Here is a 23,457-nt window from a genome sequence, read left to right as displayed (position 1 = left end):
GATTTAACAAGTTTATACAATTCTTCCTCTCCTATAGTAGAGAATGAGTGGAACTGTTCCTCAGGGGGTCTATAGTGCACTGATGTGATACTGTAGCTGACGGCTGAATGGTTGCAATTTTATCTCTAATAGTATCGATTTTAGAAGTAAAGTAGTTCATAAAGTCATTACTGCTGTGGTGTTGGGAAATGTCAACACTTGTTGAGGCTTTATTTTTCGTTAATTTAGCCACTATGTATATATATATATATATATATATGTATGTATGTGTATATATATATATATATATATATATATATATATGTGTGTGTGTGTGTGTGTATATATATATATATATATATATATATGTATGTGTATATATATATATATATATATATATATATATATATATATATATATATATATATATATATATATATATAATATTAGGGCTGTCACTTTTTTATTCGATATTTGAATATGCGTTCGAACATGACGTGAAATATCCGTAATCGAACTATAAATAAAATGTCCGGTTTTTAAAATGCCATATGTAGCGCATTTTTTACAGTCTATGATTAGACCGTTTGTTTGTTTTTTTTTTTATTATTTGCTGTCTTCTCCACAACTGGGAACATTGTAAATAAAGGCCTGGTCCTCTCTCATCCGTCACTGTCGTCGCTCTAGTTTTATATCCTTCCATCTCCTCCGTGGGACTCGATACCGGTGGGTCGAGCAGGTGTCGCTCATCTCCAATCACTCCACCGGCCTCACTCTGTTCCCACGTCTCTCGCCCCCCACCCCCCCCCCCCCACTTGTCACATACCCCCATCGCCCCTTGCAGGCCGGGGGGTACCCTCGAGACTGTGCTTTACCCCACCGCTCACGGGAACCTGGGGGTAGGACAGACGAGGCGAGAGGAAAGGAGATGGAAGGAGGAGCTACAGAGACGAGAGAGGGGAGAGAGGAGAAAAAAAAAATCCGGTCAGATGCACTGCCGCTTGGCCCTCCACCAGCTGGGTGATCTCCTCCGCGGTGCCTGGCGGTGGCACTGGACTGTCCTCGGCGGACGGCATGACACTCCTCCGCCGCCCGGTGGACGGAGACGGCTCCTCCGGTTTTAGGCAGCCAGTAGGAGTCCCCCGTTCCCTGCTCCTCCCAGTTCATGTGGATGGCAGCAGGCTCCGGCCCCCTGGCGAACGGCGCCGACTCCTCCACCCCCTCACGGACGGCAGCCGCCCCTCCACATCACGGGCGGCCGGCAGCGAGCTCGCCCATCCCCAGACACACTTCCTCGCCTGATCGATGGCACCGCGGATTCACCACATCGGCGAGGGATCTTCAGCAGTGCGTCCCTCCTCCTCCCAGGCTTCTGCACCACTGTAACGATAAAACCTTCATAATCATCGGGAAGAAGGAGGCCGGAACCGGCGGACAATCAAACTGAAACTTTAATTACAAAATTGTTTGTAAGCTTGTTCAAAATGACGTAAACAATAAATGTTGCTGAAAAATAATATCTGTCTCATTAAACTTAATTTAAATAAACAAATATTCGAATATTGTTTTTTTGTGAGCTCAAATATTCGAATATGATATTTGCTGAAAACGCCGATCCCTAAAAAAATTTATAATCCAGATAGTCCTGTTTATGACTCACTGTTAAACATTTGTGATTGTATCTCCATTAGGGGCTGTTCACATATTGCGTCTTTTGCGTGCTCATGTTCGTTATTTCCAATGTAGCTCATAATGGAAGCGACGCGGTAGCGACACGCTCGTTTTTCCAGGCGCGTCCACACCGCATTGAGTTAAAAACATCTCAACTTTTCAGAGAGCCGCAAGCGCACCGCAGGTCATGTGACAAGAACTATCCAATCAGCTTCATCCTTTCCCATAACATCGTTAAAATCTCAGCCAAGATGAACGAACAGCTGACCATAGCTATATATGGATTGCTATTTTGAAATAAATTTAGTAGCAGAGCTACTGCAAGTGATTTTCAGTGCTGCAAATCCATTTGCTGAAATTTCTGTGTCTTCATGGAGAGAGCAGGACATGGTTGCTTAGCAATGGCAGACGCCTCAGGAATGCAACTACTTGAGCGCTTTGGAGAAGGAGAAAGCAGCGCGCCTAGCGTTTTCCACGCTTTTTAGGTGCCATATGTGAACGGCCCCTTAGGCTATGGTGTTTTTTTTTTTTATGTGTGGGGGGCGGCACGTAGATATTCCTATATATATATATATATATATATATATATATATATATATATATATATATATATATATATATATATATAGTTTGTGTGTGTGTGTGTTGGCATGAATATTTATATATATTTGCTTCTTTCCATTTTGTATTTACTTGTTCTTTTACTTTCAATACTCAAATAAGTTTAAGATTTAAAAAATAATTATTATGTTTTAATTACAATAAATGTCAAAGATTTTTACTCCGTATTCTAAAGGGTGGCTTCAACTTCTGACAAAGTCATTTTCTGGTAAGATATCTGTACTTTTACTTGAGTATGACTTTCAGGAACTTTATACACCACTTTATACAAACGAGGACCAGTGGGCAGCCATATTGCTGCAGTGATCAGGGTCTCACCTCAGTCATGGAATTGAAGGTGGAGAGAGCGCTTGTTATTCACTCCCCCCACCTACAATCGCTGTCGATCCTGAGACTCGAATCTGCAACCAATGGGTTACAAGTCCGACTCTCTAACCCTTAGGCCACAACTGCCTCAAAACTATTTACAGTGTCTGCTATATTTTTTCTCCATAAGTTATGACCGATAACAAATATTTTTGAACTCTTTTAAACCAAAACTGAGCTGTCTCATACCCTCTCACTCACAAGCACTTGTCAGCCTTTGAGATGTAATTCTTATCTCTTAATGTTTCCTTGCTGCTATGGTAACCAGTGGCCTTGGGGTATCACAGACATCCCGGCACCAACTCCAGTTGTTTGGTGAGGGGTCTACTGGGCAGTTCGTTAAATACAATATAATGATGTGTCTAATTTGTCCAGCAGTTACACTGTGCACAAAATAATGCAGACTTATAATAGTATTTATAGTATTTTTGTAATGAATTAAAAAAAATGACATCAGTTTCACATTCTAGTGTGACTCTTTCCAAGTCCAACCCTACACTTTTTTTATGTGGTTGAATATCCTCTTTCACTCATTAATACTGTATGTCATATAATGAAAGATAAATTAATTGTAAATGCAATTTTATGTTGATTTTTAAACAAAGGTATTAAAACACGTCTGCCGTTATTCTGTTAATTTGTGCTTTTTTATTCATTTTTTTATACAGATGATCAGCACTGCTGGCACTGTGGGTAAATGGAAGGCAATGGCACGTCCATCTTTACCTTCTTCATTGGACTCCACATTACCTGGGATATCTCGAGAAGTGCTGTCTGTGTCCATGGAACCAAAATATCAATGTCAGCAGTGCAAAGAAATTCTTAGGAAACCTTTCCAAGCACAGTGTGGACATCGCTTCTGTGTGTTCTGTTTCAAACAACTCACCAGGTACCCAGGGCAACCCTCTGCCTCTTGCTCTGCATTTATTGCCACCCTCTCCATGGACATTCCCAATCCCTTTAATCTACCACTGCACTGTAGCTAGATGGAAAAATATCCCTCCTTTTCGCTTGATGTTGATCCACTCTTTTGCCTCTTGAACCAAAGGGTTCTCCTTCAGTCTGGATATACTATCTTCACTTACCTCTGTGGATATGTCCTAGGATATTTTCAATCTTTGGTGAGCTTTACCTTGGTGTCAGTCATTTGGCTATAGCTTTTTGTCAACTTTATAGTGATTTTATCTATCAGCATATATTTTTTAATATACAACTAATGTTATGTCTGAAAACAAGTTTTTCTGTGCTTGAAAAAAAAAAAGAAAAAAAGGAAGAACTCATGAATGTGAATTACATTTTCTGTTTGAGAAGCTATAAAATGTTATCTGGTATGAAAACGAGTGGAGTATTACACATTTTAAAATGAAGAAAGAGGATTTATTTTCCATATTTTAAATAAGTATTCTTTCTTTGAAATAATTGATTTCAAGAGAATCTGTATAGAAGAGGGATGATCACAAAGAAAGATGAAAAAGAAATAAATTATTAAACTGCTGATAAGCATTAAACGACGACCTGTCTTAAAAATGTCTTAAGTAAAAAACATGTAATGCTCTGTCTGCCTGTTATCATAATTGATTAATATATATAGAAAATAACGTAAGGCTTATAAGTTAATTCCACTGACTGCTATTGTATCTAATATAATTGAAAGTCATATGAAATGCATTGCCTAATTTATTGTACTCAGAACATATCCTTTGAATTCATAAACTTTACCCACCTGCAAATTTCATTGTGAGAAAAAACTGGGCATGTTAAAAAAAAAAAAAAAAGACATTATAGGGACTCACCAAAAGAGAATGTTTTGGAGAAGTTTGTGAGGATCAGTGGTGTTTAGGTACATAAGGGCCTCAGATGCTACTAACACAGACATGGTGGCTTGTTCTGACAGAGCCTGTTTATTGATGATGATGACCGCCTTCAGATTGCTTAGTTTCTGTACATTCAGAATGTTTTCATTTGTTTTTTGGTTTGTTTAGTGATTCTGAATGATTGATAGACTTAAGGTGAATAATTAATCCCTGCAAGTTAAACTATAGATAAAAAAATTGTTGGTCTCTGTAATAGGGCTGTCACGATATTAGATTTTTCATATCACGGTTATTGTGGCCATAAGAATTCACGATGTCGATATATCGTGATATCTATAGAAACCTTGGGGTAGGGAAGATGTCAGTCAAAATTATTTTTTACTTTGTTCATTGAGTTTTTCTTTTTCACCCAACGAGCATAATATTGATACTGATAAACGCAGGGCACAAGACTCTGGCTTTCTCCGTCTTCTTTGAAGCTCTTATGAAATAACAAGAGAGAAAATACTGTCAAGTTCAACAGTATGATGAATAAATATTAATGGTAACACTTTACAATAAGATGCCATTTGTTAACATTAATATATTAACGAACATGAATGAATGAACAATGAACAATACATTTATTACACAATTTATTCATCTTTGTTAATGTTAATAAAAATCGAGTTGGGGGGTGAAATGCTCGTTTTCACTCAATATCCTGTTAATCTTGAGTACCTATAGAGTAGTACTGCATCCTTCATAACTCCAAAAAGTCTTTAGTTTTATTATATTCATAAGAGAAAGATAGTCTGTACCGATTTTTCCCGGAAAAACACGACCGGCTGGAGGCGTGACGTGTGGGCCGAGCTAAAGAATCACGAGCGCCAGTAGGCTTTTGCGTTGAGAGCGTTTGGAAGCTGTGACATTACCGTGAGGAAAAAAAAACATCATCCAAAACAAACCATGGCTAACAGTCAGATTCAGCCGTTTATTTATGATCCAGAATCAGATCCCGAGGCTGAAACTGAACGAGAGCTGAAGCAGTAACGACTCGCTCCGAGCGGGGCTCGAACCCGGGTCTCCGGCATGGGAGGCGGACGCACTAACAAGGAGGCAGAGATATTTTAAGCAGTTTTACTCACCGCCTGCGGTTCCAACACACGATCGTGACCCTTTTTCGTTGAGATTGCATCATCCTTAAGAAATAAACGATACGCAAATCCGGCGTCAAACTGGGCCTTGTTTGTAAAACAAGCATCTTCGAAATGCAGGGAACAAACAAAAACACTTGCACAACTCCGTTGATGCTCTGTAAAAATAAACTCCATCCACTGGTCCCTTATTGTTGTTTTTTTTTTTTTTTTTGGTAATCTGTGCAGGGTTGTCTTGCCCTGGCGACCAAAAACACACTCCTTCAAACGTACAACTTAATTTTTGAAACTTTTTCCATGTTTAGCCAACTCTAACTTTAATCCAACTCTTTAACAGTGTAAAAAACTCAGTATGCATGAAATAGCATTTCACCCCCCCCCCACCCCCTTAAGTAAAAGTGCTTTTGGCTGTAGCGATTATAGGTACAAGCATGGAAAAAGTTTAACCATCATTTACTTGTGGCTCAGATAATTGTCAGTTTGCATACAGCCTTATATTATGTCAGCCAGTAGAAGATGCAAATGGGAACATCAAATTTGGTGTGATACATTTATCCTTCCTCATGTTTTGCTTTTAATTATTATTACGCACATGCTGCTTTCACTTAAATCTTTTCCTTAGGCCATCCTTAAAAATATTCTTGTTTGCCGTAACCCAACCGACCCTGTCAATTTAGGATCAACTCAATGTTTTTTTTTTTTTTGCTTTTAGTCCGACCGACTTGCCGGTTGTACATTTGCGTTAAGTCCAACCAATTTTTTTTATGCTTCAAACAACTAACACAAAAGCAATAAAATAGTATTAATTATATTTTAGTAAGTATTGTAAAATTACTTAAGAATGAGAAGTTGTCGTCATAGCACAAAGCCCCTCCCTCGATATCACGGTCTCCGCCATGTTGGCAGGATACCGGCGGCGAAACAGGATTGTTTACACGTGTTGTTAACTCGGTAGTAGAGGAGGTTCTCGCAATTCTGCACTGTTTTACCATGCCTGGAAGTTACTGCTGCGTTAAAAACTGCTGCAGTACCTCACACGATACATATGGAAAACATAGGAACAATGGAATACAGTTTTTTTTTAGGTTACACCAAGCGCAAAACAGCGGTATTTGGAGAAGCTCTCAAGCGGCACAGAGACCAGGACCATTTACCTCCATGCACACATATGGACATTGGGAATCATATTGTCTTTGGTTTAAGTTACTACACAATGCAGGAGTTTAAAAGCCACAAGTCTTTGGAAAGTTACGAGGCTTTCTGCTGTGGCTGGGTCCATCTACAGCAGGTGAAGAAAACAGTGTTGTACTGGCCAAAGTAAGTTTATTCACATGCGTTTTAGCGTATTGTAATTACATTGCATTTAGAATGCACTTCTTGACCAAAATGACAAAGTAATTAACTGCGACTGTTTCGTAAACACTAGATTGTAACGAGATGTTCAATTTATACAAACGTTTCCAACATGTTTTGATGTAACGTTAGGCTAAAGCTTTGTATGTTTAGTTATAATTTGATTTTAACCCAATGACACATACTGTACCAGGTTTTTTTTGTTGGGGGCTGCAAATTGGACAAACCAGTTCTGGGTTAGCTAGGGTAGTTAAATGTGTGATTGCGAGATGTAAATGTCCTGGTTAGATTAATGCTATTAACAGCGTGAATGCAAAGTGACTTACATCGTAAAGAATATAATTCCCAATGTCCATATGTGTGCACAGAGGTAAATTGTTCAGCTCTCTGTGCCGCTGCAGGGAACTCGTATGGGTCGATATTTTAGATGCCTGAGAGCTTCTCCAAACACCGCTGTTTTGCGCTTGGTGTGAGCTTGTTCCTGTAAGGTCCCCTTTCTTTTGCCTTATGTTTTTGCATTGCTTTACTTTCTTCCTTTTCTTTCGCGTATTCGTGGATCCGTCTTGATCTGTTCCGCCGACAAAATAAATGCGCAAAAATGAAAGCGCTCTGAAATGTTTAGTCGCGCCTCTGTGAAGTTCTGAAGGCATTGCTCCTGGCAACCAATAGTGTATCCTGCCATCAAGGCCGACCGGCTCAGACCCCTCCCAAATCAATCCAAATTGGCACGTGACTCCTCACTCTCATTGCCTAGGCCTACATACAAACGAAGGCTACGTTCTTTCTTTAAAAAAAAAACTGTGATGTCATCTATGTTTACACGGATGTCACACTATGGCCTGTGCGTTCGCTTTTTCTCATACTCTCGTTCACTGTCAGAGTCAATGGTTTGCACTTGGTAATGATGGCTGCGGCTGCAGTAAACAAAATGTTCATGGTCACTGTTCAAAGTCATATGGGTTCAGGCACCATAATACATCTACAAAATTAATTAAAACAGCTCAACACCGCTTTAACTTGGCACGAAGTTCTGGGAAAACTGTGCCCAGATCTTTTCCCATCCCTTCTCCCGTCTAGTCTAAAACCGTGACCGTGTAGACTGTCACTTATGTTTGAAAATATATTGCACAAATCGATTGGACCAACTAACACAAGTTTCGAAAACGAAAATAGGAAATAGATTTTAACGACCTTCTCTCGCAGCACGTCCAGGTTTTTTTTTTTTTTTTTTGAAACACGCGTCACGCAGCAACTGCAGCTTCGGACACACACGCGTAACAGCAAATAATACTTCTGCACAATGTTTCTCTTTTTACAACAGAAATGTGAATTCTGCCGGTATTCTCATGCATACAGATACTGATTCGGGCTAGAATTGCCGTATGCAATTTTTTTTCTTCACATTTCTAATTGTAAACACAGCCATGTTGAAGCCTGCAGTAAATGTTTTGCATTGTTATGGCAGTCCACTCTGCTTATTGTTTTTCGAGAATGTTGCACTCCTGTTTGTCATTGTGCACTTAACTCCAATAAATCATCAGAAATATTGGTCTTTACCAATATATTGAATCTTTACATTCGTCCTGCCTGTTGTCCATGGATTTACCTATATTTGGTGTTATTTGCTGTATAAAATGCATCTGGACATGCTAAATCGTTTTTACAATCGATTCAATGAAGTCTTGTCACTCAATTCAAACAAGATTTGTTTTTTACAAAAGTGACAATCCAAGAAAGTAAACAGTCTCTCATTTGTAGGTTGCAAGCTGTGGATTCAAGTAAAACAGTATAACAGTACCTCATTTTTTTTCTTCTCACCTGAAATCCATGCAATTAACATGTTTGTGATCTATATAGCCTGCATCAAAATGAGGTTTGCAATGATCTGCCAGAAGGCACGGGTTGAAGACCCAGTCTGTGACGTCACGATATGCTAATTTGTTTAAATACATACCTACACAATCAATATCACCAAAATTGTACTTTTTTTTTACATTGAAACTTGAAAAAAAAAATATATATATATAGACCTGCCTACCGACCCTTTAAAAAAAAAAATATTTACTGTTACTGCAAGCCAAAATATTTTTAAGGATGGCCTTATCAAAGCACTACTTTCTTGTTGCAAATTAAGCTTGAAAGCTTTCTTTGGGTAGATTTTATAAATAGCCCTCAAATAAGAGAAGGCTGTATATTAATGCTTTCCCAAAACTGTGGTGTTTATAGTGTGCTTTAAGTTCGATCTTGCCTTGCTCTGTTTTGCAGGCTGCACAGTTAAAGTTAAAATCTTTACTGTTAAAATCTTTCCTCTTCATTAGCTTGGGGCCCATACCATGCGAAGCCTGTCGTGCTGAGGGTATATTTGAAGAGGCAACATCTATGCTCAATATTGCAGTGGTAAGTACTATCATTCTTATTTCCTTTTAACTCTTATTCAGTGTATACATTCTTGGCAAATGTACAACCACTGGTGTAATGTTTAACAGTTACAATTAGAGCTGGGACGTAAAATCGATGCAAAAATCAATTCGTAGATTTTCAGAATGCATCGCGATTTCTCTGGAATCGATACTGTGCTTGGATTTCAACTGCGGATGACGCAGTAGTTTTTATTTGTACACTTAAATGCGTGCAAAAAGAGAGCTTGTGTGTTTGGCCGAGTCATGTATTTTTACCTCAGCTTAAAATGCTTTTATGCCATGAGATTAATATAAAAACAGAACACTGTGAACACCTTTGTAATTCGCTTCAACCTTTTTGAATTTTGTGAATAATTTTAAGTGTATGTGTAAGGATTTGGAAACAAGCAGAGTACGGCTGTTTCTAAAGCATGCAGTGTCATCTGCTGTTCAAAACTAAGTTCAGAATCGATTCAAGAAAGAATAGTGATGCATTCTGAAAATATCAGAATCAATGCTCAATCATTTATCGATACATGATGCATCGATTTATTTTCCCAGCCCTAGTTACAGTGCAGTTTCAAAGGGTATTTGTTAATGAAGAAAATTCCATGGTTTTTGATTCCCCCATAGGCATTTCCTGATAATGCTGCACGAAGGGAAATTGATAGCTTGCCAGCCAAATGCCCAAATGATGGATGTAGTTGGTCTGGAACACTGAAAGAGTATGAGGTGAGAGCATTGTTCACCTGGCTTGTCATATCGGTAACACTTTAGTATAGGGTCCAATTCATACAAATAACTAGTTGCTTATTAGCATGTCTATTATTAACATATTGGCTGTTTATTAGTGTTTATAAAGTACATATAATGCATGACATCGATAAACCTAAACAATATCCTAAACTTAACAACTACCTTATAATCTATTAATAAGCAGCAAATAAGGAGTTAATTGAGGCAAAAGTCATAGTTAATGGTTTGTTAATAGTGAGAATCGGACCCTAAAATAAAGTGTGACGTCATACCAATCTTAAAATGTTTTACATTTCCAAATGTCAACTATTATGATGACATTTTCTTTAAACATTTTTAAGTCTTCTAACCCAACAGTTAGGCAAATAATAAAAAATAAAGAGACAGAGCAACATACGTCATAATCTGAAAACCACGTCCACCGGGTGGGGGTGCAATCCAGAGTTCTCCATTGACTTTCTGTTGCGGGAAGCTGCCTCCTTGTCATTTCCGACTTATGACTTATAAATTTGCTTCCCGCGATAGAAAGTCAATGGAGAGCCTTGGATTGCTTCCCCCCAGTGTGGGCATGGCCTAAATGGATTCTGTCTCTATACTGTCAGTTTGGAAAAATAACATCCGCCCATGCCTGTGAGTATGAAAGTCAGCACTTAAAGATGGGGGTTGGGTGGAAAGTCCCAAGGCTGCCTGGAAAGTACCAGTGTTACCATGTACACAGTAGAAGATAAGCTTTGAAAATTGCTAGTGTAGTATTTGTGTTTTAAAACTGTTAAAAGCATAATAACCTTTTACCCTTCTGTGTAATGATAATGGTTTAGTTTATTTAAAAATGTTAAGCTTGGAAGGCTTTTTTGTATTGAAAACTGTTTTCAGAATAAAAAATAAACTAATTTAATGAGTACTGTAGCTTCAGAGAGCTGATGGATATTTAGTGTTATAAGTGTATGTGATTGTGTAAGATGAGAGTAATGCTTGAAGTTATTTATAATTTGTGAACCTGTAAATTTTGAGTGCTAACAAACTCTTGCCTATTTTCTAGGGCTGTGAATCTTTGGGAAGGCAGCGATTCGATTCACGATTCATAGGTTTTCGATTCGATTCAAGAATGATTTCTGCAAATTTAGAACGATTCAATTCTAATTTGATTCACAATTAATTCGATTCGATTTGATTATAATGTTTAGATTTTGCACTCTTTAAGTGCATTCACAGGATTATTTAAATGCTTCCCCTAAATTTTGTAAATGCTAAGTCAGGGGTCAAATTACACCAGCCTTTATGGTTAGAGGACCATAGATTAGAAAAAAGAAAAAAGAAAACACATTTTGTCCATTGTTATATGCTAGTTTAATGTTGCTATGGCATACGCAATAATGTATGTAAGCCAAGATTTTAAAAAAGAGCTTTAAGAGTATTATGTATAAGCTAATATTTTGTCACACCGGGGATGTAGCCATCATTTCAGAAGTGACAGAAATGTCAAATACAATTGTTTTATGTATGTAGCCTATGTATTATCATAATTATTATTATTATTAATTTTATTGTATTTTTATTTTTTTACAAGGAATTCTCTTCTTTTTTTATTACTTTTAATTAACTGTAAGAAATCAAATACATTGCTGGAATAATATTCAATCATTTGTTATCAATAATTTTTTCCAAATGGCAATTTTATGATTGATTTATATACTAGGCTACATTTAATTATCAGTTATTTAAATTTTCTGCACAGAATGAGGTAGAAAATATACTTTATAGTTTCTGTACTGTCATAAATTCAGTTTAGCTGCAGATAAATTCAGTTTAGCTGCCTGGCATGCCTCTGAGAGCAAGATCACTTCTCTTTCAGTGTGAAAACTTCTTTATTTAATTTTCAGAAAATAAAATGCTATAGTAGCTATTTAACGTCACAATCACTGTAGAGAGTCAGGAGTTGGAATTGCGAGTATTGAAAATGATCAGGATAGAGTATTTTAGCATCTATTTAGCATAGTATTATATACAGTTGATGGCCAGCCTAATTGGGCATTACCGCCACCGCGTAACTGTAATTTAGTCGCGTGTTAAAATCATTTGCGAAAGTATCGCCAGGTGGCGCAAAGGGACAGAATGCGAAATTAATGTAATTGTAAAATTAGATAAAAGAAGGAAGTAAAACAACAATAACATTATGATATAACATTGTAACATTTAAAGAAAAAAAACAAATGTACAATTTGTTAATTTCAAAATGTAGGATAGTCTTAGGCTACAGTCTACTCAGCAAAAATTAAAAGAAGACCATTACACAAAGGATCATATGCATGCTATTTTTTATTAAACAGTAAATAAATTAAAGGGCTATATTATATAAGTTTTCATTTCATTTTCATTTCGGTTCATTCTTGGTTTAAAAAAAATCATCAGGTTTCATATGCAGAGCGAAATGAGAACGGTCCAGCATTTAGCAATAATTAGTGTTAACTCTGTTATTATTCTTGATTTTTCAAACTACCAACACTTTGCATTTTTGAATTATGCCTTATGTGTGACCAAAAATTAACCCTTAAGGCACCAGAGTTTTTTGGAAAAAATGTTGTATTTTGTCATCAATATTTCAAAAGCTTGTGGCTTGAAAGGGCTTAAAGATAAACGCACAGACGCGAATACACGCAACCTCCATTTCTTTCTCTCTCTCTCTCTCTCTCTCTCTTTCTCGAATAAGCAATATTTGACAAAATGGTTTAGCGATTTCTCATTACTGGGGGGATTAGTCTACGGCAGTTATCGCCCTGATCAGACATATGCTGTGGCACTATCATACAGTCTGTAATGATATGACATTAGCTGTAGCAGCCATGTTTACGAGATAATTCATACCCCTTCGTCTGAAGTGTGGTCCCGAAAAATCTTCGTTTGAAGGGCTATCTGGCCCTTCCCCTTACACCTTTCCCTCCAACCAAAAGAGAATCGAGACACCCCTACCCCTTCACATGAACACGCGAAACGGAGGGGAAGGGCTAAGGTGTAGAATTGGGATTGGGCCTTAATGCTTACAATGTTATTAGTTTGGCATGTGATATAGGGAAAATCGTTTACACAAAATAGCTTAAGCCACTTTGAAACTCTCCTGTTATTTTTATTGTTTAATTTTTTTATAGGCTACGTTATGAACATAACATTTCAAACATACCGAAATACTTTATCCATGGAGTGAAGGGGGAGCTTGTTCCTGTATCAGTGCGCGTGGAGGGGAAGTTGTTGCTGCTCACAGACTCTGCTGCGAGTGAGAGAGATGTTTCACCTGACGAAATGAAGACGACCGTAGCAGCACAAGCACCTCACATCCGCCAAAAATCAACCTGCAGCAATGCTCGTTGATCCACTAACCAAGCTTTACTTTTGCAGGTCGCATGGCAGTAAATAATATGATAATATGACCATGCAGTCAATACAGATATTTAATAAAAACATTAAAACAAGCAGTGCTGTAAAATAAAACAATAAAAAACACACGCCAGGTCTACACCGGACACAAGTGGAGCGATCCAACAAAAGACAACAGAACACAGTGATGGATACACTGGACACGATCCCCATCAGTGAACTGATGCTCGTTCTGTTTATGATGAAATGTTCTGACACTGGGTTCAGATGATTTGACACTATAGTGTGATGTCATCAAGTTTGCAAATAAGTTCTATAAGAAATAAATAAATAAATAAACCAGCGGCATAACGAGATGGAAATATAGACTAGAAAATATATAAACAGGTCCTCCGTCCATGACACTGACTCACTGCTGAGCTGCCAGTTTTAATCTTAACAGCTCTTAACGCTGAGTGGATGGTTAGATGCATAATGGGCTGGTATTAAATAAATAAATAAATAAAAATAAAGGTCTTTCAAGCATTAAGGTAATAACATTACTGTTTTTTTAATCATCTTGTTGCAGTTATAAATTTGACTGCTAAATGAATGAAAAAGAACTATATTAAAATTGTTTTGTAAAAATTTTCGTCATTTGAATATTGATTTAAAAATCAGTTTAAATCATAAATCAGATTTTTTTTTAGGCCATATGCTATTGCCCAACTTTAAAAGCAAGTAAAGAAGGCTCCCTTTAAAAAGTTGTCAATTACTAAAGCTCTTTTTTAGATTGTGTGAATTTTGTTGATTATAATGAGAGAAGTTGACTTTAATCGTGAGGACGTTTTATTAATCCGTCAATTCTTTAGAGTTTCAAAGATTTAATCGTGCAGGTTTAATTTGATTTGTTTTTTGTTTTAGGCAAATTAGGCCTAAATAATGGGAACGAAATTATACAGTGCTTCATGTTTAAACATGCAACAATTTCTTAATCATTTTACAGACAAATGTCTTTTCCCAATAAGTTATGTCAAAATAAAGGACAGGTAACGAATAACAAAAATGCATGTTGTTTTATTAACGGAAAAAATATATTTATATTTTAAAAATAAATTAAAATATAGGCATAATATATTAACCACTTTTAATGCTCCGATGCAAAGTAAACCACAAAGTAAACCACAATTTCTTTTGAATAATATAACACATAATTAATATAATATAAATAATACTGCACACCTTTTAAATGTGTCAAATCTAAAATATGGTTTAATACCATGTAGCTTAGAAAATATAAGCACAGACTCAGGCACAGGTTTGACATTTATCCTGCTTGAATTCGTTCTAAGAAATGCACATAACTTCATAAATACCAAACTTTCATCTGTGAATATTAAATATATTAAATATTTAAACTATAGTGTTTTTGTTTCATTTTCTGTGACTGAAGCAGTCAAATGTAACACATCAGCGAGGCAAAACTGACGTCTATTTGCGAAAATGTGCTTTCATGCACTTGTTTGATAACTTGTGGTTAAAGCGCCACTCAGCGGTCAAAAGCTGCAAATGCACTTTACAAACGCTGCGGCGTCTAAATCCACGGTGGTAAAAAAGGACCTTTTGAATGTCTACTTACTGTAGTTATTTAGATTATTTTGTGTAGCCTATGTAGTTAATTAGCATAGTTATTAGTGTAAGATTAGTATTGTAAGAAGCATAGTATTGCATCAGTTAGGATAGCTTCAAGTTAGCGTAGATTTATTTACAGTGGTCAGGATGGTACGTAGGTGTAGTGTTGCTGGTTGCAACAGAACTGGTGCTGGACTGCATCGTTATCCAGCAGACTTGAAAATTAGGCGTCAGTGGTTGCACGCACTTGCCCTGGAAGACCGCGAGTTCCAGCCTAGAGCTTGAGTGTGCAAACTGCATTTTACGCGGGATTGCTTCTCCAACGCAATGGAGGTGGAGATGAGCTTCTCCACACAGCTCGCGCTGAAAAGCGAAGCAGTGCCTTAGTCAGACTGGCCCCATTCTCTTGCGTGGCTGCTTCGCTAGCATCGTTGGATGCCGATCGCAATGCAGGAGTTAAAACTGCAGTTTGAGCCAGCAGCTCAAATTGATATGGCTTAGGCCCTGGCCCTGTGTCCACAGACACCTCGACATCCTCCACTTCAGTTGAAGGTGGGGGAGAAAGGTCCTCTACTTCAAATGAACGCTCTGTTTCAAAGCTACTTACTACAGTCACTCTCCATTTTAGCAACTATGACAGCAGCTGTCAATCATTCCATCACTGTGGGTCTCTGGTTTACTCCCCACCAGCTCAGCCCCGCCCTCGGTACGTCCCCTCTATCTCCACTGCGCTCTGCCCACTTTTCAGCATTTTTCACCATCGCCAGTGGGTGGAGTCAGACTCTGAACAGGGTTAGGTTACCCTTTAACTAAAGAAATGAAGTAAGAAATTCCCCTAAAGTCTGTTAACAGTGCTTGGTTACATGTCGCACCAGAACCGTTTTCGGAACCGAAATGTAGAAATTGCTCATAGTTCAGGTTCTTTTCAAAACACAGAACCGGTTCTGAATAAGAACTGGTTCTTGGTTCCCAACCCTAGTTATGACTGACTTTCTTATCTCTCTTTTTCTTTTTCTTTTTTATTATTTTTATCTGAGTTACAGATATAACGGCCATTATACTGTATTTCACACACCCTTTCAATTCACACTGCATATGCAGACAAATTGCAACATACACATGTGTCAGGTTTTGTCTGATCAGTGTGTTAGCCCTGTATGTTGTTGTTGGTCAACATTTATTTTCACTGAACATGTTGAATCTGTGTTTTTCAGGTTTTGAAATGTCTGAGAAGTGATGTATGTACTTGGTCATCTGTCAGCGTAGCGTGAATTGGCCTTAGCTCTAGCGTTATTGTATATAATTTGCATAATTAAACAGGACATTTGCACAAAGACACACCAGTGGAAGATGTATGACCCTTGATTTAAACAACTGAGAATGACAGCTAAAATTATAAAGATGTAGTGAACTACATAACTGTACATAACTATACATACATTGTAAAACTTTTTATTGGTTTTCTGTAATAGCTGTGCCGTGGCTTTTCTTTTTCTTGTTACTTAAATATTCATATAAAACAAAATAATATAAAATAATACGTTAACTTTTACATATGAAAAAGATTAACTAGTGCATTTAATTTTCTCCTATTTATCAGTAATGTTGGTTTGGGTATGGGTAAACAATGAAAGAATTGTTAATTTTGGATGGATTTCCCCTTGTGTTGCGGTTTACCCCAATCCACTCTACATCTCAGAATTCTGAAAATGCAAATTAGTATAAATTCTTGTGCAGATGAACTTGTTCTGTCTTGTGATTGTCTTGTCCACAAGGTCATTATGTACTTTCAGTCAGTCTTGTGATCATTTAGTAACTTAAAAACAGGAAATGCATCTCATGGGAATAAAGGGCATGAACAAAAGCTAGCTATAAAAAGCTATTCATATTCTCAAGATAATATTGAATGGGGCACAATTTAAGAGTTGAATTGTACACAACAACGTGGTACTTTTCCTTTCAACACAGCATTTAAGATAGATATTTACATATTCTTCTTTTCTTCACTAGGGTCAACATGAAGGTCGTTGTGACTTTGAACGTGTCAAATGTGAAGCATGTCAAGCACTCATCTTGGTCAGTGAGAAAGACCGCCACAATGAGCGGGAATGCGAGGCCAGAACCCTGAACTGCAAATACTGCAAGGTCACATTCATCTTCAAAGAAATTAAGGTAATCCAAATCCTAGAAGTGGCTTATCTTTAAGTTGACCACTGATTGGTCTGTAGTTTGTGTACATTTAATGTTTGCAGTTTTAACTAGAGCTGTGGAGTATAGCGGTTACTCCACATATTAATATGAAAATAAAATAATTCTTGAAAAATGTCTTAAAGGTGTCATATGCAGAAATTGAGGTAAAAATATCCATAACATGACCTACACGCATCAAAAGAATGAGAAGAAATAAAGGCGATGATGTCATTAAAAAAATGTCAAGTTATAGTGCTGCAGAGATATCAACCTTAATTAGCATTAGCATTACTAGCCCCGGCTCGGCAGGTGTTGTAATACCAGTTTCGGCCGTGAGAGGTGGTATGCGGGCAACATAACCACCAGCCAACCTGCAACGAATAACTCGCAGGGCGTACCTGGACCTGTTGTCAATCGTGTGGAAAGTACAGCCCACTACTTTCAGTTCAGAGAAGAGAGCGGAAGGATAGCTGAAGCCCTTGGCAAGAGACCAACACCCGCTACAGGGAAACAACCGCGCTCGGAATCACAAATCAAATCCGATAAGAATACCAGAGTAAACATCGGCACTGCTTTTAATCGCTGGAGACAACTGATGGACCTGAAAGAAATGAGGTTCGACTCCGAACTTGCAAGTTAGATGCTGTTAGTATTTCGCTAGAAGTTTGTTTTATATGTTTGTGTATTTGTTTTCGGGAAGTTATAACATAGAAATGTATCGAAGGCTGTTCGATAAACGTGCTAATGTTAGCAATGGCTAACCGTAGCTGCGTTTGATAATTAGCTAGCTATAACTTAACGTTACCCATTTTATTATATAGGGCTGTGCATGTCTTTACTCATGTACATCTCATCAGTAAAGACGCTCCTGTAATTAGGAGTATATCTCCAGTACGTGTGTTCAGATCAGAATTGCCAGGTTTTCACAACAAATCCTGCCCAGTTGCTTCTCAAAACTAGCCCAATCTCGCTTCAAGAAGGTTCCCCGATAAAACATTGTTTCGCGGGGTTAAAATATAGTTTTTTTAGCAGGGTTGCCTTGGTATAATTCGCATTTTAGGGGCTAAATATCACGTTATTTGTATTGGGGTCGCTGTGACCAGCGGACATGAAAAACAACCACCACAGACTTGGCAACACTGGTTGGCATTTACTACACGAAGCCGTAATCCACTGACAATCTACACAACATCGATGTTAAAATCGCAGGGGATTCTTTGTCGATTTTGAAAGCGATTTTGTGTTAGTTGTCGTTAGACTAAGGCTCTGTGCAGTTACTGCCGCTCCACCTGAACCAGTGTTGCCAAGTCTGCGGTTGTTTATCATGTCCGCGGTTTGAAGCAATCCCAATACCAATAACGTGATATTTAGCCCCTAAAATGCTAATTTTACCAGGGAAACCCTTCCCAAAAATTTATATTTTAACCCCGGGAAGCAATTTTTATCGGGGAACCTCCCGGAAACGCGATTGGGCTAGTTTTGGACTAGTTTTAAGAAGCAACTGGGCAGGATTTGTTGTGAAAACCTGGCAACCCTGATCTGAATGCACATGCTGGAGATATACTTCTAATTACAGGTGCGTCTTTACTGATGAGAGGTGCATGAAAATCGCATTCGATTTTTTGCACAGCCCTATGTATCATAACTAACCTGCTCTGTCTAGTCTGTTGGTCTCCGTGTCCTCTTTGCTTCGTGGTTTTTCTGTGCGTGAAAAAATTGATGTGTGGCGTGAAAGCGTGTGAAAAGAGTCAATTGCGTGTGTCTTACGGTGAATGCTTGAGAGTTGGCACATTAGTTCTCAAGCAGAATAAAGGACAGGTTGATTATTGCAGTTTAGCATTTGTATTAATCTATGATGTGTCCCTGTTTGCCTACAGGGACATAAAAAAAATTAATTAAAAGTGATACGTGGACCAAGGTGTCTGAGATTGTTCATTTTAAGTAAAGGATCATAATATTTCGTCCACAACAATATTTAATGAGGTTATAACTCCTTGTGGTTAGTCTGCACGAGATCAACAAGCTTGTTTGCTTTGTGGGCGCTTTAAATACAAAATAAGCATTCGATCTATGTTAGAGCGTCTGAGCGCTCACAAATCTTTCTGCAGCGTCGTGAGCAGAGCGGCAAGAGCGATTTTTGACGCCCTCGACGCAGGCGGTGTGAACGCACAGTTAGGCTTCGGCTATGGCTGTAGTGTTGTTGTGAAGGTAGGGGCGGAGCATAGAGACTATGCCGTTTCTCGTTTGTTACTCTAGAGTAGACCAATTCATTTTATTGAGGCATACTGCCCCCATCTGTTATGGAATGTGGAGTATGACTTGATTTTTTTTTGCCAAACATTACAGATGGCACCTTTAATAGACCTATCATACATATTATAGTACTGTTTCATTGTAATTAAAGTACCCCTAATATTAAATAACAAAGCACTTGCATTTTCAGTTTCACAAAAAGAACATGCATGAATGAGAGAATAGAGCACAGGATGTGCTTGGTTTAAAGGGGGGGTGAAATGCCCGTTTTCACTCAATATCCTGTTAATCTTAAGTACCTATAGAGTAGTACTGCATCCTTCATAACTCCAAAAAGTCTTTAGTTTTATTATATTCATAAGAGAAAGATAGTCTGTACCGATTTTTCCCGGAAAAACACGACCGACTGAAGGCGTGGCGTGTGGGCGGAGCTAAAGAATCACGAGCGCCAGTAGGTTTTTGCGTTGAGAGCATTTGGAAGCTGTGACATTACCTTGAGGAAAAAACCATCATCCAAAACAAACCATGGCTAACAGTCAGATTCAGCTGTTTATTTATGATCCAGAATCAGATCCCGAGGCTGAAACTGAACGAGAGCAGCAGCAGCAACGACTCGCTCCAAGCGGGGCTGGAACCCGGGTCTCCAATGGGAGGCGGACGCAAAAACAAGGAGGCAGAGATATTTTAAGCAGTTTTACTCACCGCATGCGGTTCCAACACACGATCGTGATTGCATCATCCTTAAGAAATAAACGATACACAAATCCGTCGTCAAACTGGGCCTTGTTTGTAAAACAAGCATTTTCGAAATGCAGGGAACAAACACAAACACTTGCACAACTCCGTTGATGCTCTGTAAAAATAAACTCCATCCACTGGTCCCTTAATGCTGTTTTTTCTTTGGTAATCTGTGCAGGGTTGTCTTGCCCTGGCAACCAAAAACACACTCCTTTTGTGACATTTCGCAACACTCTCGCTCTGATCAGTGATTGTCTGTGCTCAGCCTCTCATTGCTCTGCTATACGGGAGCGCGCGCTCTTCCGGCAGACATGCCATCAGGACCCATATAAGGAAATTCCGCTCCATCTAACGTCACACAGAGCCATACTCGAAAAAAACTTTCCGAAACTTGTGACAAACCGGAAGGAGTATTTTTGGAACAGAAATACTCCTTCAAACGTACAACTTAATTTTTGAAACTTTGTCCATGTTTAGCATGGGAATCCAACTCTTTAACAGTGTAAAAAACTCAGTATGCATGAAGTAGCATTTCACCCCCCTTTAAAAAAGTGCAATAAGCCACGAAAAAGATTATTCGCGCTATCTGGCAAACAGCTGAATCACATGCACAAAAAGCCACCTCTCAGCATGCGTTCCCGAATTCAGTTCTCTTTAGCGACATATTGCACTTGAATGGCCAGATACATAAAGAAATTTTTTTAAAATATCTGTCTGTTAGTGAGTATTCTTGTAAACATAGTCAGTTGAGGGGATCTGATGTGTAACATTATATTAGGTCTGTGCATTAGGTCTTAATATAATAAACCTGCTGCTATCTGTTTCATTTATGTTTACCAAACAATACAAGAAAAAGAGGGAATCACTTGCTGATCTTGACTGAGTAACTTTCGTAGTTTTAATAATAATCAGTTTAATTATAGTTGAAACACTGATGCTATGCAGTAATTTTACGTTTGAATATTTGGTTTCTTCATCTCTATGTCTATTAAATTGGTTTATTTCTTATATTGTATTTGTTATGGTGTTTGTTATTAACACAGATAAAAATAAATATTTTGTGATTATTAAAATAATAATTATTAATATAAGAATCATAGGAAATGAAAAGGCAAATTAAATGGAAATGAAATCCATAGGGGTTGAAGCACAAAGAGTGAGGAAAATAGTTGTTGATATCATTATCTTTGCTGATTCTCCTTTCTACATTACTTTTTTGTGTCACAGGCACATGATGAAATATGTCAGAAATTCCCCATGCAATGCAAAGACTGTGGTAAAAAGAAAATCCCCAGAGAGAAGGTTGGTCTGCATTTTCAGCCATATATTGTTTATGCTTGAATTACAGTATTTGTCAGTATTAATGTAAATACTCTGTTAAATATATATTAGCCTGTAAATTATATATATTTTTTTTTCACACAGTGCTTCTAATTATTTGTTGTCATAATCATGTGTTGACTTTTTTCCCTCTGATTTTCCCCTCCTTTTTTTCAGTTTCAAGAGCACATCAAGTCTTGTGCAAAGTCTAAGTCAGCATGCCAGTTCAGTGAAATTGGCTGCAGGGCGGTGGTGTGTATTTGTTTCTTATGAATGTAGTTAAGTTCAGAATAAAACTAAGGCAAGAAATTATTGCTCAAAGGTCTACAGAAAGTATTTTATTTCATTTGTGGTGTTTTGTTACTCTCTGTTAGCTGTTCTGAAATGCTTCATAAGTTTCAAAAGCCTTGAAATAATTTGGTCACAATACTTAGAACTATGGCATCTGTTTGTGTCTTTCAGTTCATGCTTTGCTTTCGCATTATTTTTTAGAATAGAACCAAACTAATTAAATAGTCTGGAGTGTGGGTTAGAAAAGTCCTAAACTCAATGACATTGCTAGGTATTAAATGTGTGCATTACCTTAATTTGTACTTGCAAAGTGAATCATTAGGGGAAATACTTTATAGATGAAAAAACTAAGTAAGGTAAGGAACTGGTGTTAGGTAACTTCACAAAAATAAAAATAATAGATTACTTATGTATTTTTTTCAGTTAATATTCAGTTAAGAACTATAGTTTCTCTTTGTAGTGTTTTTTAGGTTTGATAACTTATTTAATCAAATTAAAATTTTAAAGAACTAGTCATTATAGCGGATTACTTTTTTGAGTAACTAAGCCTACCCAACAGTGATTATTATATATTCAAATAGCTTAAGAATTTAATTTAATATGATATTTTTTTTTTATTCTATCGGTTTTCTTTTTATTTATTAAATTTTTTTAAAGCCCATGCTACGTGTACTGTGTTAACCTAACTGAGACTTGTTATAGCACTTATATATCATTGCTCTTTTTGTTGTTTTTGATTGCTTCCACTGTCCTCATTTGCAAGTCGCTTTGGATAAAAGCATCTGCTAAATGAATAAATGTAAATGTAAATAGCTAGAAATATTAGATAATAGCCCCTTTCACACAGTAATACCAGTAAATTGCCATAACATTTTCAGAACGACTTTACTGGTAAATACAAAAATGCACTGTTCACACAGGCAATGATGCTCTCTTTTTTAGGTAAAGTACCATTTATATATCAGTTTCAAATTACAGGTAAATTCTGTGACATCATTAACCAGAAATTACCTCTAAACGGCTTCACCTCCTGGTGTTGTGTTTGTAAACGTGGAGGAATATATGCGGTCAGTGTTTTTGTTGATAATATTTGTCTAACATTCATATTCATGCAGAGCTTTTGGCCCAGAGACATCATATTAGACTGAACTACACAGCACAGAGTAAATACGTCATTTGCATAAGGTTTTTTTTTTTTTCTTTTTTTTTTTTTTCAATGGCTTTGAAATGGTCCAGAGTAGATGTCGGTAATGTTACAACTTCTCATACCGGTAAATTAAAATGAATTTACAGGTGTTTTTGAAAAAGTCCTTGATCTCTTAATGGTAATTTACTGGCTAATGTGTTTGTTATTTGACCAAAGAACTTATTAAACATTACCTAATGATTAACATATAATTATTTATATCATTTTATTATGTAAATGCTTACAAATATCATAAAATGCTAAATTATTATGATCAAGCACTTTCAAAAATCTACAAATTATTTTATCGAAATTTATAAAATGATTACAAGTTTTAATGTACTTTTGAATGCTAAGAAATTGCATTCAACTTCAGTCCACATATTACCTAATGCTCTTTTTTA

General features: G+C 37.2%; 1 protein-coding gene and 1 long non-coding RNA gene across 3 annotated transcripts in view; one reads left to right on the top strand and one right to left on the bottom strand.

Moving 5' to 3' along the window:
• Positions 1-565: 565 nt before the first annotated feature.
• Positions 566-11,185, bottom strand: LOC127958720 (uncharacterized). Its single transcript, XR_008154116.1, has 2 exons — positions 10,493-11,185; positions 566-1,359 (listed from the first exon to the last, which is right to left on the bottom strand). It is a non-coding gene; the product is annotated as an uncharacterized LOC127958720 (long non-coding RNA).
• LOC127958692 (TNF receptor-associated factor 2-like) overlaps positions 1,357-23,457 on the top strand; it is a 41,393-nt gene continuing 19,292 nt past the window's right edge. Inside the window, exons 1-7 of one of the 2 annotated variants that reach the window (XM_052557661.1) lie at positions 3,378-3,526; positions 3,686-3,758; positions 9,259-9,337; positions 9,973-10,071; positions 17,086-17,247; positions 21,484-21,558; positions 21,754-21,828. In XM_052557661.1, coding sequence (XP_052413621.1) covers positions 9,320-9,337; positions 9,973-10,071; positions 17,086-17,247; positions 21,484-21,558; positions 21,754-21,828 — 429 coding nt within the window. In that variant the 5' untranslated portion in view covers positions 3,378-3,526; positions 3,686-3,758; positions 9,259-9,319. Of the gene's footprint in view, positions 3,527-3,685; positions 3,759-9,258; positions 9,338-9,972; positions 10,072-17,085; positions 17,248-21,483; positions 21,559-21,753; positions 21,829-23,457 lie in introns of both variants that reach the window. The other variant, XM_052557660.1, reaches the window with a different exon arrangement.

This window comes from Carassius gibelio, chromosome B5, assembly GCF_023724105.1.
Source record: "Carassius gibelio isolate Cgi1373 ecotype wild population from Czech Republic chromosome B5, carGib1.2-hapl.c, whole genome shotgun sequence".
NCBI classification, from domain to species: domain Eukaryota; kingdom Metazoa; phylum Chordata; class Actinopteri; order Cypriniformes; family Cyprinidae; genus Carassius; species Carassius gibelio.
This window is presented reverse-complemented; position numbering and strand designations above follow the sequence as displayed.